Source organism: Chiloscyllium plagiosum, unplaced genomic scaffold, assembly GCF_037043375.1.
Source record: "Chiloscyllium plagiosum isolate Xiang-an unplaced genomic scaffold, Cpla_swu_hap1 HiC_scaffold_8, whole genome shotgun sequence".
In the NCBI taxonomy this organism is placed as follows: Eukaryota; Metazoa; Chordata; class Chondrichthyes; order Orectolobiformes; family Hemiscylliidae; genus Chiloscyllium; species Chiloscyllium plagiosum.
This window is the reverse complement of record NW_028270146.1, coordinates 53,150,876-53,168,842: the sequence shown is the minus strand read 5'-3', so window position 1 is coordinate 53,168,842 and position 17,967 is coordinate 53,150,876. Positions and strand designations below refer to the sequence as shown.

The 17,967-nt window shown below is 37.4% G+C and overlaps 1 protein-coding gene across 3 annotated transcripts in view; it reads left to right on the top strand.

Moving 5' to 3' along the window:
- The window catches only part of nin (ninein (GSK3B interacting protein)), a 190,257-nt gene extending 175,554 nt beyond the window's left edge, over positions 1-14,703 (top strand). For 2 of the 3 annotated variants that reach the window (XM_087989848.1, XM_087989847.1), the window contains 4 exons: positions 2,856-2,969; positions 5,084-5,284; positions 10,021-10,134; positions 10,794-14,703. In XM_087989848.1, coding sequence (XP_087845974.1) covers positions 2,856-2,969; positions 5,084-5,284; positions 10,021-10,134; positions 10,794-11,006 — 642 coding nt within the window. In that variant the 3' untranslated portion in view covers positions 11,007-14,703. Of the gene's footprint in view, positions 1-2,855; positions 2,970-5,083; positions 5,285-8,092; positions 9,248-10,020; positions 10,135-10,793 lie in introns of those variants that run through there. The other variant, XR_015757905.1, reaches the window with a different exon arrangement.
- The last annotated feature ends 3,264 nt before the right edge of the window (positions 14,704-17,967 follow it).

The window sequence follows — 17,967 nt, the reverse complement described above, 5'->3', positions numbered from 1 at the left end:
CCCATCTTCTTCATGGGGCTGAGCAGGTGCTTGATCTCTGGCAGTCTCTGAATGTCACAGATCTCATGTATTTCTTCTACGATCAGCTGTAGATGTACTCACCTGATTGTGTCCCCGAGTCAACTCTAGCTGATGTTGAGGTGTGATCTTATAGAGGTTTATAAAATCATGAAGGGCATGGATAGGGTGAATTGCCAAAGTCTTTTCTCCCAGGGTAGGGGAGTCCAGAAGTAGAGGACATAGGTTTAAGGTGAGAGAGAAAAGATTTAAAACGGACCTAAAGGGCAACTTTTTCTCACAGAGAATGGTGTGTGTATGGAACAATCTTCCAGATGAAGTGATGGATGCTGGTACAGATACAATATTGACTGGATTAATTTAAGATACCTGGTCAGCATGGACGATTTGGACTGAAGGGTCTGTTACCATGCTATACAACTCTGACTCTATGACTGTTCACCCACTGAGGTGACAGTCTCTGAGCTGCTGGACAGGACATCCTCAAGTTGCAGCCTCGTTCACCATATGGAGTTCTGAGTGGCACTAGAGAGTGAATTAATTGGTAAAGGTACAGAAGGACTTACGCAGAGCTATGTGTTTGCCTTCTTGCACATCTGAGAAGATCAGACACAATAGTGCTTACTGGTAATTGGAGTCTCTCTGACAGCAAACGAATGGTACCAATTTTACCTGGCTAGTTTGGTACTTTCTTCAAAAAAGGGGAGGAGCTGGATCCAAGCCCCACCCCAACCAGTTTTAACCCACCAAGCCCAATTGAGAGCCAGTTATTCCTGCAATGAGACCAAGAGAAGAATTTCACATGATAGGAATTGGTGTGAGCAGTTTGTGATCATGCATAACCTTGAGAGTTATTGAGATGTCCCCAGTGAGTAGGAATCAGAACAAGAAGAATTGGTATTTTGAAAGGATGTGATAGGTATAAGCCTTTGAGTGCAAATCATGCATGTGATGCTCAGATTTTCAGATTATGAGGTTTTTGAGATGCCAGCATAAGTGTACAGTTAGACCAAATGATGTCCCCTGTGACAATGTGGCTAGCAGAGAGAAGATTAGATTCCCTACAGTATGGAAACAGGCTCTTCAGCCCAACAAGTCCACACTGACCCTCCAAAGAGTAACCCACCCAGATCCCTATCCTCTATTTACCCTTGACTAATGCACAATGGACAATTTAGCATGGCCAATTCACCTGACCTGCACATCTGTTGGATTGTGGGAGGAAACCCACGCAGACATGAGGAGAATGTGCAAACATCACACAGATTCTGAGGCAGGAATCAAACCTGGATCCCTGGCACCCTGGCATTGTCAGGCAGCAGTGCTAACCACTGAGCCACCGTGCTGCTCTTACAGGTACTTCACCCACCACACTGTTCTATATCTGCAAAATCTTCCTTACTGTCCTGTTTTGACAAAATCACCTTGTCAAGTTGTTATGATCTCTCTACCTTAATTAGTTTGTACAGTTTTGGATTACTTATTACTTTGGTTAGACCCTTGGCATTGTACTCTTATACCTATTATGTTTTTCTAGTCATTTGGTTTGTCTCCAGCACCACCTTATTTATAATTTTTTGAAATTATTGTCTGCCTTATTTAATCAGATTATAGGTCATCCCTTTACTTGTTAGTCAGCTTTGACACTTTACACACATGGTCTTACACTCTTGATCACCTGCAAAGACTTATTATTCACCCTATCGACACTCCACTTGCACCATTTGTATGATTTTTTTAATCTCTCTGCCCATTGATCTCTTGGCCTTTAAATTCTGTGCCTGTGTGCTTCTCTCCCTTCAATTGATGAAGAGGCAATGCTCCAAAAGCTTGTGATTTCGAAGAAATCTGTTGGACTATAACCTGGTGTTGTCTGACTTCTGACTTTGTCCATCCCAGTCAAATAATTTCAGAATTGAAAATCTCAGTCATCGTGTGGGACAAGCAGGCAGACAACTTGAGTGATATAAGTGCTTGTCCCACACAATGACTGAGATTTTCAATTCTGAAATTAAGGTACAGCATCAAGTTCGTTAGATGGCATCAAATCCTTCTAAGCCCAGGATAAGCTAGCTCAAATGATCATATGCTTGTCTACTCATTATCTTAGACAAGTTAGTCACACATGAGACTAGAAGTTCTTGCTATTAGCCATACCTTCTGGGGTTATAGATTCTACTGCCACCTTTAAAGGCTAGCTGGACACCACTTCACATGCTTCAAGACAGGAACTTATCCTCAGCCTAATGTCAAAAGAGTAGGTTTGTTTGCTTTGGTATATTAAATCCTTTTTGAAAGGTATGTCATGAAGATAAATATGCAAAAAGCAGTATGGGGTGGTTTGGATTGGAGCATTGGTGTATACCAAGGTGACTGTTCTAGCATTGCAACCATTGCAGGAAATATCCAGATTTCATTAGGAACAGATATAAACCATAAAGAGTATGGTTGACTGTGAAGGAAAGGCATCCAATAATTAATCCTTTCAAATGACACAAAGACACCCAAAAGAAATAGTGTAATTGTACTTGTCTAGTGTGTAATTGATGCACATGGATGAAAGAGGGTTGAGACCGTGGGCAAAATCTTGTGATAAATTTTATTATATGCCTTTAAGAGGTTACTGCATGTAATTTGAAATTAGAGTTTCATGAAGTGCTGTTGAATTCCGTTTTACAAAAACAGCACCAAAAATAGATCTTGCGCAGTGCCGATGTTACTTAAGATTCTGATGCCCCTATGCCCTCACAATCGGAAGCCGAGGCAGACTGCTGTCACGTTTTTTTAAGAGTTCAATGTAGCCTATGTTTCTGACACAGAACTGTTTCTCCTGGCAGATTAAGTTAATTGTCTCACTTGAACATGAACTGAAAGTCCTCAATGTGGAGAATGAAATGCTGCGAAAAAAGCAGTCCAACCTGGAGAGTCAATTAATGGAAACTGGTGACAAGGTATGTACTGTAAAACTCAGAATAACATAGCAGCCTGGATTCTACTGATGGTGAAGGTGTTAGTGTTCATTGCCATTATAACACTGAGCTGAGAGTCTTGTGGTGCAGCCTCTGGGCCAGAAGGTCTTGGGTGAAGTGCCATTTGCCCCAGTCAGGTGGTAATGTTCCTACCTCTGAGCCATGAGGCCAAGACTCAAGTCCCACCTGCTCCAGAGATGTGTGATAACATCTCTGAATAGGTTCATTCAAAAATATCAATGTTTCTCCATCGGATTGAGGATTCTCCATAATGCAGAAAACAGGAAACACTTTGGTTCACAAATCCAACTATATATTTGTGTTGTGAACCTGATAAGGTAGACGTCTTGATCCAAATTCCTGTGAGCATAAATTTCATCACTAATTTGATTGCTTCATAACAAAGCCATTTCTTTACATGCTTATTTGCGTGCAGCCTCTCAATGCTGATCAGTTCATGAGAATTCTCAGTCTTATACAGTATTTCTATTTTTATTAAATGCTTACAGTGTTAAGGAGTGAAGCCTGACAAGGTCAACAAGCCTGCCCAAGTGGAACAGCTAATGCCAGCAAGCCTGACCAGAGCAGGCAAGCAAAGTTCACCTTGAGGGGGTGGCAATTACCAGTGGCATTATTGCTGGACTCGTAATCCAGAAACCCAAGTGATGTTCTGGGGACCCAGGTTCAAATCCCACCATGGTAGATGATGGAATTTGATTTCAATACAAATCTGGAATTAATGCTGATTGTTGGAAAAGCCAATCTGGTTCATTAATGTCTTTATGAAGGCAACTGCCATCGTTACCTAGTCTGGTCTACATATCACTTCAGACTCTTGGGCAATTAGGGATGGGCAATAAATGTTGGTCGAGTCAACAATGCCCACATCCCATGAAAAAAAGAAAGGCAGCTCAACTCAAAAGGAAATCTTCTTCTGTGGTTGTATTCTGTCCCATATCAACTTTTTGTAAAAAGCTATCAGATTTGTCCAGTCCCCTAGTTATGATGAAAGATCAGTAACCTAATGGTGCATGAGCCACTGAGTGATGTAGCTCCATTTGTGATTTGCATGTGAACCTTGGCTGACATTTGAGAAGCAGCACCACTCTGGTACCACAGCACTGGTAACTGATTATTTGGTAGCTGTATTGAAGTGGCAGACATTGATTGCACATGAGATTTCAGATGAAGGTGCCTGACTCTCATCTCCTGTGCTGCAGCTCTATGCTATGGCAATCTTTCAATGCTACCTTAAACTCATCAGAGTTCGGAGCATTGACTAGAAAGCAGTGCCTTCCATGGTAGAGTGCAGCAGAACATTCATCCTCTTGTAGCGCTGGACCTAAGTCCTCTTGAGCCATCCACAGTTGCTGCCCTTCCTCGGCCACCTCTGTCCAGACTGCCTTCAGTAGTCAATATGGCCTGTCGTGGCCTTCAATAGGGATGTCTCATTGCCATGCAAAGAACTTCCTTTGTCTCAATGACAGTCTTCAGAAGAATATTCTGTCAGCTGCTTCTTTTACATATAGCTCATATGACCACGTTATATGGCAGTGATAGCAGTGAAACCATTCAGAAAAAAAAAGTTATTTGTTTTGTTCATCATGTCTTATTGAGTGTATAAAGTCACACTCTGGCTTGTAGGTAGTGAGCACTATTGGATATTGAGCACAAATAACATTTCCATTTGAATATTAGAAATTACAGCACTAGCCTTCTCCAAACACAAGGCACCAATGTGTGCAATAGGAAGCAAAATTACAAATGTGAACATTAACTTTTAGTGAAAGCTGAAGTTTCTGACTACGGTACTTTTGCTGGAACCTGTAACTGAAGGAATCTAAAACATGTTTCCTGTTTTGTACCATAGCTACAAATTTAGCTAGAAGTCAGAAGAACAATTTAGGAAGCCAAGATCCCTTTATAGCCTGTAAGCTGGAAGTCAAAATATCTGTAAATGGAGAATTATAAAACAAAGAGATTATTTTGAAGTTCCTGTTTCCAGCATCTGTAGTATTTTGCCTTTATGTAATGTAATGAAAGTATTTTAAATAATTACATAATGATGCATTTACCTAATCTGTTTATATACTCAGTTGCTACAGTCAAATTCAAGCCTGACATTTAGCCAGTCACAGAATCTTCGAGAACTACAACAATTGCGAGAACAAATCTGCACCATGGTTCCAAAAGACCAATTAGCTCAGCTTCAGCAATGTTTAAGCCATGAGGAAGTTCAACGTCATCAACTGCAAGAGCAATTAGACAAGAAAGTCATGGAAAGCAATACACAACAGGTAAATACCAAGTAATTATCTAAACATTTCATCTGCATGTTTAGAAATAATCCAGGTAATTTTGAAAAATCTAAGTTACTGTGCTGATGTACTTTGTATTCTTACTGATAATTGTCTTAGATTTTAAGTAGACAATAATCCTTTGTTAATTACAATAAGAGCATTAAAATTCTAAATTATTATGGCAATTTGTGCGATAATCTTACATTTCCTTTACAATTTGTGTTCAATTCTTTAAAGGAAATTATTTAATTTTTGTACTACAAAATAACAGATTAGGTCTGCAATATATTTACTGATGCTTTTCAGGGAGTGTGAATAATGATCAGACCACATTTGGAATATTATGAGTAGTTTTGAGTCCCGTATGTAGGGACGGATGTGCTGGCTTTGGAGTGACATTTACAAGAATGATCCTGAGGATGAAGGGCTCTCATTAGAGGAGCAGTTGAGAACTCTGACCAGTTGAGAGTCTGTCCTCTATGGAGTTTGGAAGGATGAGGGAGATCTCATTGAAGCTTACAGAATACTGAGAGGCCTGGATAGAGTAGACGTAGAAAAGATGTTTCTACTAGTAGGAGAGAGTAGGACCTGAGAGCTCAGCCTCAGAGTGAAGGGACTTCCCTTTAGAATTGAGATGAGGAATTTTTTCAGCCAGAGGGTAGTAAATCTGTTGAACTTATTGTTGCAGAAGGCTGTGGAGGCCAAGTCATTGAGTGTAGTTAAGACAGATTCAGATAGGTCCTTAATTAGTAAGGGGATCAAGGGTTACGGGGAGAAGGCAGGAGAATGAGTTTGAGAAACGTATCAGCCATGATTGAATGATGGAGCAGATCTGATGGGCTGAATGGCCTCATTCTGCTCCTATATCTTATTGTCTTATGGTCAATGTGGTACTAAACATTTTTTATTCCAACCTCAATGAAATATTTTTACTTTAATCCTTGGAACACTAAAAGTGTGGTTTACTTAGTTCCATTTGTACCAGCCTATTTGCATCAGAAAAGGAATGCTGTTGATTTAGTTCAGCATTTGTATGTTTTCAGATGAAGAAAATTGCGGTGGTTATAGGTTTATTTTATACCACATACATTGCTCAGATTGCAGGATACTCTTGATACACTTGACAAATGAGATTTTATTGGAGTTTTTTTTCTGATGGCATCATTAGTCTTTTATAAAAGTATACTTCAGCTGCATAATTAAATTATGCCACTTTATTCTTAATTCATTCAGTGTTTAAGTTTATTTGATCTTAATCAGCAATAAGAGCACATGCTTTTGATCATCATCAACAAAAGAAAATTCCCCGGCACTTAGAATGTGATGGAACTTCAATTGTCAGGGCTTCGACTATTTTTCATCTTAATTCCATGAAAGAATGGAATCTTTAATTCTGAGCAACACAGCTGATCTCTCAGCTTACAGCTCTATCATGCATCTACTCAACATTCCAGTCATCAGAAGCCCACAGCCTTTCCTCATCTCGAGATGAGTTTAAGTGTAATACTCATGCGCTTTCACATAACCTTTAAAAGTACTAATGTCTGTTAAACTATCTTTAAACCCAAAATAGAACATATCTGTTTTAATGCATGTTTTATTGATAGATCAGTTAATGGAATAGCTGTTGTAGCATTAGCTGGTCTTACCAGTTGGGCTTAGCAGAGGTCTTGCTGACGACATCCATTCTGGTGAATGAAAAAATCAGACCATTTAAAGTTCAGAGCAATCATTAGAGTAATTTGGCAATTCTTGATTGTTCACCAATATTAAATATATCCTAAATTTAGCATGTCATGATTTACCCAGCCATTTTAACTGAATTGACATAAATAAATGATGATAATGGCTGATTAATCAAGTTATAGAAAAATCAGTCATCTATAAGTTGTGTTCATATGCATACCACCAAACATAAACCATTGATAGGAGATATCCTTTTGGTTTGCAGTTGGAATATGGTCCAAGGAAACCTAGGAAGTTAACTGCGAACGAAACATATTCATACTAACTTTCCCTCTAATTGCAAAGCTTCCTGTAAGATCCTAAGTATGCCATACACAAATGTTTGCCCTTTAAGTTATCAGCATGTGACAATGCAAAATATTTCAAAGAGCCTGTATACATCATATTAGCAGCACACGTACCTTGCTAGAGCTCCAGAAAAATCATGAAATTCAGCAGCTGTATAAATGTGAGCATAAAGAGAGCTCCTTCTATGTAGAGTAACAAGGTAGGTGAATTCTGAGAACAAAGGATATTCAAAAGATTGAACGCTTGCATCTGAAAGCTGAATCAATTAAAATTACTTGCAAGAGCTCCTCCAGTGACTCAACTCAACTGATTAAGCTGATAATAACTAAACTGTGCAACTCAGAAAGGTCAGACTTTGACCTTCAGTCTGCCTGTATTAACTGCTTTGCACAAGGGAGGTTGTAATGTTAGCCTTGGTGCCTTGGTTTAAGGAGATAGCATTTGCCAGAATTTGACCCATGTTAAGGGACCCCTACTGAAAATGTAGATAATTATGAACATAATGAAAAGATCCAGCCTTGGTGTGATTATCTTGCAGAAGTATCATTTATTCCTATACATGAAGAAAATGCTTTTATCAAAACAAAGCATTGCAATTTTCTGGTTATAGTTTAAATTTTGGTGCAGGTAAATTTACTGAAACAGATATGTGTTTAATTTGCTTTGCCTGTAATGGGTTTTGTATTGGTGATTTGAAACAATGAATTGTTGGGGTTTAGGCAGTTCTTACATAATACAGGGTGAAGTGCATCACTTCCATTCTTTCTATAGGCCCTACCACCGGAGCAACGAGCTGTGCATGCTGATACCTACAGGAGGATTGGGCACTTGTGAAGGTTTTCATTGTAAACAGCTTTTTATCATAAATAAAAATTATTCTCAGAACTGAAAGAATATTTACACTTAAGTTTTGGAGGAAAAAAATTGTGTTATAAATTATTCTTAAGTATTTGACATAGAAATCAGATCAATTTTTGTACAAGTGTCCTGTGTAATATGTGTGTTGAATTTTATTTAAGAAAATATTTAACTTCTCTAGCTTTGTAGGTATTCATCACAACTCTTAATCATGTATTTAAGCTTTCAATTTCCACATAAATTTAATTTGTTTTAATTTATTTCATGTCTTCAAGAATAAATTGTCTTATGTTTATTTGCAGCCATAAATTTTGAACAATGAGTTATATTTGACATTATTACCATAAGTATTTTCGAGAATGTATGAATAGTCATGATTTGTGCCTGTTCTGAGAAAAAAAAGATTTATAAATGTTAGCCTCTCATTTTGAAAATTTATCTTTCTTTTCTGTACCTTCACATGAATTTTGATGTTATTAATAATTCCATTTTTTAATGTTTTGTATACCTACTGCCTAAATGAGAAAATACTTTTCTTTATAATCATTTTCAGTTTCCTGATTGACAATGATCCCTCCCTTCCACTTTTTTTAGTTTTGCAATAAATCTGTGGTTTTTAATTTGAATCTGTGTGATTTTTATATAATTTGGTTTTTCTCTGTAAATGATGCAACATTTTAATTAATAATGTAGTGCAAACAATTTGAAATATGTTGTATACAGATTTCCATACTATCAAATCTCCCAATTCAAATTTTTTTGTCTCAACCATTGTATACATTAACCATGGTAAATCGATTTCTATTGCTGTGTTGATGCACGTAACTCCACTAGTCAGCTATGCCTTGATTCCAGGATGATGTCTACACAGGGTTACAAGTTTCTGCTGTTAATCTTCTTGTGATGTTAACAGGCTGATTCTTAACCTGCAGATCTTTGGGCACACGGGGCGGGATATTCACAATATCTGAAATGCAACATTTGCATCCTTTTCTTTCCTTCTTGGATGCTGCTCAGCCTCATCAGTAAGACATTGGGACTCAAAGCACGTTGCAGTTTGTGGGGCAGGTGAAACATTTGGAAATATTCTTGTGAAAGATTGGTGATATGTTTTTCACAGTCATGAATGTTAATGGTGCAGCGTGTCAGGATAGTACTTTCTTTGTCCTCCACTGGAACACAGGCTAGTTAAGATTCGAGAAAACAGAACCTGGTGATAGAAATGTTGTTCAGCGTGGACACAGTGTTCTATCTATCAAATTTGATTTTGCAGGAGTTTTAACCTGAAAGCTTATGGAACTGGCTTCAAGAAAGTCATGAGTGTTCATTCAATAGCCTTGCCATTTGAATCTGCAGAATATGGCAAGGAACTTCTGGTTGAATTTCTTTAATGTTCTTATGTGTCACTGATACACAATCCCAGCCTCTCTGCAATACAATCTCCTTACTCAATTTAAATTTTTTATGTTATTTATTTTTAATTTATCTCATAAATGTTTGTGTTAGTTACAACTTAATTGATTTGAACTCAGAACTCGCTTTCAAATGAATGTTAGAGCAATTCAAAAATGTTGTTGACCTAACTTTCTGACCTCTTATTTGTAACCTCAACTGACCTAGTTTTCTCTCACTCCAAATATTAGTCATTTAGGAATATTTTAGAGAATGTTTCAGCAAAGTGTACAATACCATAAGCATAGTGCTTTCCATTTTAGTTTTGTTTTGGCAGAAGTTCAAACATGTAGCATTAGAACTCTTCTTCCATCAAATGTTATCTATATTTTAAGGATTTTGTTATAATTTTTTAACAATTAGAAGTAAGTTTAATTTTTATTGTTTAGGAGGCATATGAACGACTGCTAAAAAAGATGGAAGAAAGGATGCAAGATGTTGAAAATAAGTTAAGGAACATGAAGTTACTTCTTCAGGACAAAGTCATGCAACAGAAAGAACAAGTAAGTTGTGCTTAATAATTAGACTTTCATGAATAGAGTTAGATTGCTAATTTTCAATTACTGTTAAAACATGAGATAATGTTGTAATAGATTTCAACTCTACTTCTTTCCAAAAAAAAGGAATATACAATACTTTAACCTGGCATTTATTTTTAAATTAAAGAAAAACATAAAGCTAGATTTAATGCTCCTTCACCAACTGGTTTGAAATGGGTAGGTGTGGGCATTAATTCCAGCAGGCACATGTCCTCCACAAATCTGCCCATCCACATCTGTTGCAATTTAGCCAGCACTGGGGGTGAGGGGTGGGGTAATGTCATTTTGAGGCCCCTAAGCAAACAGTTTCAGGTCACCGTTGCCAAGATCCAATCGGTCAAGGAAGGCATATACTTAACAAGCAGTCAGGCAGCTTTCCCCTAGCAGGTTGTTGGTGCCCCTTCTTAACATGTTCCCTGGATCTGATATTAATCCCCCATCAAAGGTTACCTCCCCATTGTCTTTCTACAGTAGCTCTCCAATTCTCTCGTCCCCCTTACCAGGACCTTGTAGCTTGGCCCTGGTAAAACTTAAAAAAAGATTTTTCTAATGTAAATCTCTTTAAACAGACAACAGAGATAATAGTGTGTTTTTTTTTAACTTTAGTTACTGTTGCTTTACAGCTGTCCAAGAATGCTAAAGCAGATGAAAAAGTCAAAGATTTATATGTTGAAAATGCTCAACTCCTCAAGGCCCTTGAAATGTCTGAACAGAGACAGAAGACAACAGAGAAAAAAAACTACCTGCTTGAAGAAAACATTGCAGGCCTTAATAAAATTCTCAAGGACCTATCAGCATCATCATTGTCTATGGCCTCAACCCGTTATTCAACCTAACACATTCTATTTAAAAGATCATATGATATATAGCAAAGAATCACAACATTTGAAACACTAATGCACTTTATCAGATGAATATTTCTGTTACCAAGTGCTTAGTTTTTCCAGGACTTATTTTGTGAATTTTAGAAAGAAATCATAGATAAAGGTGCTGGACAAGTATTACAAAATACTGCCCTAAACTGTTGGTTTCAAAAGATTGGTGCACTTCACTACTCATTATTTAATTTCCAAAATAAATTATATGTTCAATAATCAGAAATGAAGTGCTACTTACTCTTTGGAGAGCATGTCGATTTTTTTAAGAAAAATGTTTACGAATAAAATATTTGGTTTGATTAAGTTTTAAACATCTCGGGCCAAAGAATGCTATAACTAGGAGTAAAAGCCAATCAGATGCAGTTGATATGCTGGCATTCTGAAAATAAATGTATCTGTAAATATGACCAACTCTGGCTTCTGTATTATCTAATGTATTACTGCTGATAATTTAAACATAATGAAAGATTGTGGATGTGTAACTTGTATAGTTTGTATGTTAGAATGTAAATGTGAATCAATGAAAAAGTCATGTGTTCTTGAGAAAATAATGTAAATACTGTTATTTAATGTTTTACTATGCAGAACAATCCAATTGAGCCTGTGACAGTATTCACATTTCAAATTCCTGTTAACTTGCAGAATTTCAAGATGTGTCATGCCTAATATTTAATTTTGTACTAAATAAACATTATTTGTGTTACAGAAGACAAAACCTCTTACGTTCAAACTAATATCATACACGTTACTTGTATATGATTTTTATAAACTTTAAGTATAAAGTTTCAACAAGGTAGCTCTGTCTGTTGATAAAGAATCCAGTACTTCTCATGACTTGATCTGGATAATTAAAATCCCAGCTGTTTAAAGCAGTAGTTATTCCCATAAAATGAATACTGACTGCTAGTTTATAGAAAAACAATTTTTTTCAGTTGCATTAAACCCAAACTTGAAGCTGCATAAAACTCTGCTTTTTAAATAGACTTTATTATAGGAATAATATTTATAGAATAAATACACATATAAATCATTATGTGTAGCCCATATTTGAAAATTTTATATCTATTTGAAATCATAAAAGTGAAAGTCACAGTGATGAAAAGAAGGTGATTTTCCCTATTTTCCTTTGCTAATCAGTGTTAAACCCTCCAAATTGAGATGGGACAATTTAGAACTTTAGACATTCAACTTAAATGACGATGACACAAAGTTTTAATTTTTTTGCATCGTTCAACAGAGATTTCACAGATGTGATATGGAACTACAACATTGAGTTAAGCTCAACACCTAGATTTACCTTAAGCTCAAAAATTCATTGGGATTGTGCCTTCTGGATAAAATGTTAGACTATGGCTACATATTCATAGCCAGAGTATCTTTAGCACTAGGTTCTCTTACTATTTTGACAACATTGTAACATTGAAATGTGGCATTGCTACTTTTAATTCAGATGCAAAATTCAGGTTTTCATCTATATTTAAACTTCTCAATTGTCTCATTTCTCATTACTTCCAACCTCCCACAGCCCTAGAGCAAGCCATTGTCCAAGGAGACCTTTCTTGTGCATAAATGAATGTATCTCTGATTCACATGACATGATGAATGATATCCTGCAAGGGTCTGCGTTCATGCCTCAATTTTTATATCAATTACTTAGGTGAAGAAATGAAAGCATGGTAGCTAAATTCACAGGTGATACCTGTACAAGTAGGAATGTATATTGTGAAGGAGATATGACCAAGCTATTGGTTGCAGACAGATATAGTTAGGTTGACTGGGCAAAAATCAGGCAAATGTCACATGATATGGGAAAATGTGAAGTTCATTTTAGCAGGAGGAATTAAAAGCGGAGTATAATTTAAATGGATAATGACAGTGGAATTCTGTGGTGCAGAGGAATTTAGATGTCCTAGTGCATGAGTTACAAAATGTTGATATGCAGCTACAGACCAGAGGCAAGAAGACTTACGGGATGTTATCCTTCATTACCAGGGGAATTGAACATAAAAGTAGGGGTGTTATGTTTCTGTTATACAGGTGTTAGGGAAGTCTTGTATTCTGAACGTAGTTTTGGTCTCCTCGTTTGTAAATGGAGTTTGTGCAGAGGAGTTTTACTACATTGATACATAGAATGAATGGGTGGTCTTATGAGGATGGATTGGACAAGCTGGGCTTGTTTATACTGGAATTTGGAAGAGTGAGGAGTGACCTGATTGAAGTAAATAGGATTCTGAATAAGGTGGATATGAAAAGGAATTTCCTCTTGTCCAGAACTACAAGGTACTGGTTTAAAATTAGGGATCACCCTTTTAGGACAGATTTTATGAGAATTTTGTTTTCTCTGTTGGTTGTGTGACTTTAGAATTGTCTGCCTCAGGGGAGGCCAAGCCATTAAATATTTTTAAGACAGAGGCAGATAACTTCATATTATTGCTGGGGAATCAAAGGCTGTTGGGAGTAGATGGGAATGTGGAATTCAGAATACAAACATATCTATGACCCTAATGAATGGAAGCAGGTTTGAAAGACCAAATGGTGTACTTCTGCTCCTAAGTCATTTGTTTGTATGTTTCTCTGATGCTGCTTTTTGTTTCTACATTCTCCCTTCTAACCATTATTGCCAGCCAATGTTTCAACAGCCTCAACATTACACTCTGGACATTTTCCCTAAAACCTTCCTTCAAACTTGTATTTCTGACTGAGCTAATGGCCAAATTTCTATATCCAAATTTCTATATTGTATGTTGCTCCAGACATTTCTGTATGTTGAAGGTGTTATTTAAGTGTAATTTGTTAATGTTGGAAACTCATGGAAGATTGTCATTTGAAATATTTCTCAAGATGTGCTCTTTGAATTCTGTTTCAAACTTAATCAAGAAGACGGAATTAAGTAAAGAAATTGAAAAGGTTGGATAGGTGACATTTAAATTATACTGTCTGTTAGTCCTACTGCTCTTTTTGGAAATCACATAAAGCTCTTCTTTAATAGTAACAGCCCGTGTGAATGTCCAACTTAAATGTAAGATCTCTTTTACAGATAAATATGTGTAATCATGAAAAATATTAAATTGGGAACCTAATTATCCAATAATATTAACTATCCATTCTGAAGACAATATTTGAATCCTGTTACATTTCTCTAATGTGCTCTGTCAAAAGCCAGATGTCTCATTGTATGCTGATGCTTCATTATGAACCATATTCTTGGCAATCTTTGTCAGTTGTGGGGTGAAGAGGCAGGTCCCATGTTTACCTCAGCCAGAGCAGGAATCAATTCTCTGCTGTTGGCATAATCTTGAACAACGTAGCCATCTATCCAACTGAGGTAATCAGTTCCTTCAATTCACCGCTGTAGCTGTTACTTCTTATTCAGTATATATGTGTGTGTAATATCTTTATAATTTATTTTCACAACTTATTGTCATTTTTTTTCCCTTAGGATGTTCCATGTTTGTTGTAGAAGAGTGTAAGAGTCTGGAAGTGTTAATGCAGAGATGTGCCCACCACTATGATGGTTTCATTTTGACATGGTGGGAAAACAGTTTAAAGGAGTGAGATGTAACAACTAGACCTTCCTCATCATCTCTGACTATGTTTATCACTTCAATGTAATGTGTACCTAGTTGTTCCCATGTAATAAACTACATCTTGTTTAAAACAAGAGCCTCTTCTCTTCAGACTATCAGGTAACTTTCCTCCACTATACTAGTTGAAGCAAGCCCTTTACATCTGTACACAGAGAGGACAGTGGCATCAAATTGATCTAATAGTGAGCAGTACAATGCTTGTATAACATGATGGGCAGCAGTATTGATTGCTCAATCAAGAATTAGGAAGCACCATCCTAAACTTGATATGCTGTAAATCTTTCATTCACAATTGAAACATAAAACTATGAACAAAGTGTAAAACTTCACAATGTAGACTGAATTACATTCATGCTTTCTAATCCAATTATGTTCGTATTCTAACATTCTTCACCAGAGGACCACAGTCAGTCTTATGCTCTGCCATTAGAAATAGACTGATAATAGTACCAAAAATATTATATCTATGCACATCACTGCTCAGAATTTGTAACTACTTTCCACATTTTTGTTGCATTATGTGCCTATCAAAATAGGAGTGGGAGGCATTAAATTTCCAGTTTAATATTAAAGATTCCTAAGTTCAAGTATAAGCACACCTATTCTTCCTCCACCTCAATCTTAGTCCTTCACTTTGACCATTTTTATATTTAGAGCCACTTTGGACTGAAATATGGTTGTTTAAATTAACTTAGGGGGCAATCCACACAGCCCTGAATACTGTAACAATGGTGAGTGAAGACAAAATGACAAGGTCGAAAATTGAAATTCTTGATATCGAGAGAAAAAACAGTCTGATTGGGAATCTTGCTACGGAGTGGCTTAGGGTCCATTTAAATTCAATTACATCTTGCTATTTCTGAATCTCATCTCATTATATGCAGTTTGCTATCTTCTCAGGCAGTGCAGAGAAGCTAAATAACAAGAATTGCTAATATGAAAATCTGAGCAAATACCTGGCAGATGCAGATCTCTCCTCAGGTGTTTGTCTCTGTTAGCATTCTCTAACATCTCAGGCACATTCCATGGACAGCGACCACTAGAACACCCAGATGCCCAATTCCCAGCCCCATTCTTGGAGGTTGACATTGGATATGCACTAAGTCACCACATTATACTGGTATCCTCACAATAAGAGTTCACCACTTCAGTTTTACACTCTGGAGCCAACAAACACCTTTAAATGCTACTGCTAAGCCATTGCTCACAGAGGCACCCATTTCACACTTCTCAGTTGCTTTTATAGTGCTCACTCATTTTATGCTTGCTTGAATGGTCACCTTTACTGTCATTTGCCTTTTTGAGCATTGCTGCATCTATCAGAGCTCACCGTAATTCTGTCGCAATTTGCCTTTTAGTGCAGGCACAAAGCCAGGCAGTTTATTGTGCTTCTAGATTAGAGTGGTGCTGGAAAAGCACAGCAGTTCAGGCAGTATCCGAGGAGCAGGAAAATCGACGTTTCGGGCAAAAGCCCTTCATCAGGAATAGTTTATTGTGGTTGTCACTATATGATCAGTCAACAGTATGACATCGTGCTTCATCAATGTCACACCTGCAGTCTGTGCCAGCAACTTATGCAACATACGGAATGTGCTTCAACCAATGGCCATTGCTCAGTGTTTAAGGGGAATAGTCCTTAGGAGGACTGTTGTCAGTAAGAGTACTGCCACTATCAGTCAAGAGCATTGTTTGATCTAAGAGTAGGGATTGGGCATGTTCAGTATAATGCAAAACCTGGTCTGTTCTAACATATTTCTGCTTTAATTATTTATCTACAGCCTCAATGCTTCTGGACATGTTTACTGCTTTCCCGAGAGTAGGTTTCTCCTCTCTGAGTAGATCTGCTTTCATTGTGCTCTTATCTCAATACAAACCTGTTGTTAATTAAATCAGATTAATGTTAAGCAAAGTCACAAAATATTGTCAGCTACATTAATGACTTCACTTATCAATCAATGAACTCTTGTTTAAACTGGGCCCAAATAATGAATATGGAGTATACAAAAGTTGAAATCACTTGGGATTCAAAACATGTCTTAAGGGCTTTCAAAATTTTGGCTATTTCTTTTCTTCTTTTATTCTGAGAAATTCTGGGTGGATACACTTCAAAATAATCTATTCCCAACAATGATAAAAATGTAGCTACTCTTAGCTACTTTGGTTTGTTAAGTAGATTCTGGATTAGAGTGGTGCTGGAAAAGCACAGCAGTTCAGGCAGCATCCGAGGAGCAGGAAAATCGATGTTTCGGGCAAAAACCCTTCATCAGGAATAGAGGCAGAGTGCCTGAAGAGTGGAGAGATAAATGAGAGGAGGGTAGGGGTGGGGAGAAAGTAGCATAGAGTACAATAGGTGAGTGGGGGTGGGGATGAAGGTGATAGGTCAGGGAGGAGGGTGGGGGAAGGTAGCAACAATTTTACCTGGTTTGTTAAGTAGGTCTATTGTAATTATAGAATTGTGTAATGCACATAAGAAAACTGCCAGTTCCATTACATAAAATCTTTCATTTAGGCCACTTATAGGAGAGAAAAAAATGCTTCATCATGCCTTACACTATGTTTCAGCTGTGGCATGCTTTTTCATTCTTCTTCAGTTTCTTTCAGTTACTTGAAGTAGCTTTCACAGGTTTGAACATTTCTGTGCCTTTGTCAGTAGCTGTGCTTTTTAACAGCCCTCCACCACTCATTCTCAGCTAATCTTCTGACACCATATTATGGGTGCTCAAAACACCACTCTTAACTTTTCTCTGACTTTACTGAAACTGGTAGCAACACAGATACCCCAGTTAAGTACTCACATTAGCAGTCACACGACTAGTCACACACACAGCCTCAGGCACCCATGTATGTGCCGTTTGCACATTCTCCCCACGTCTGCACGAGTTTCCCAAGGTGTTCCAGTTTCCTCCCATTGACCAAAAATGTGCAGGTTAGATGGATTGCCCATGCTACATTGCCCATAGTGTCTAGGGATATGTGGGCTAGGTGGGTTAGTCATGGGAAATGGAGGGTTACAAGAATACGGTAGGGGGATGTGTCTGAGTGGGATGCTCTTCAAGGGGTGGGTGCGGACTTGATGAGCTGAATGGCCTGCATGACATAAAATGACATTCATGATGCATATATATTTTTGGTGCTATTCTGTTATGTATCACTTTGCTGAGGGCATTCACACATACGTGTTGACAATGTTCAACAGAGGTATGCAGACTGAACAGATTCTGATGTCAGTCAAAATGCAACTCTGGAGTTTGGAGGTCCACATTTCACCAAGCACTTTCTCACTCGTATTGTTCAGCAGGACGAAACCATTCCCAACACCTAGCAGGTCTTTT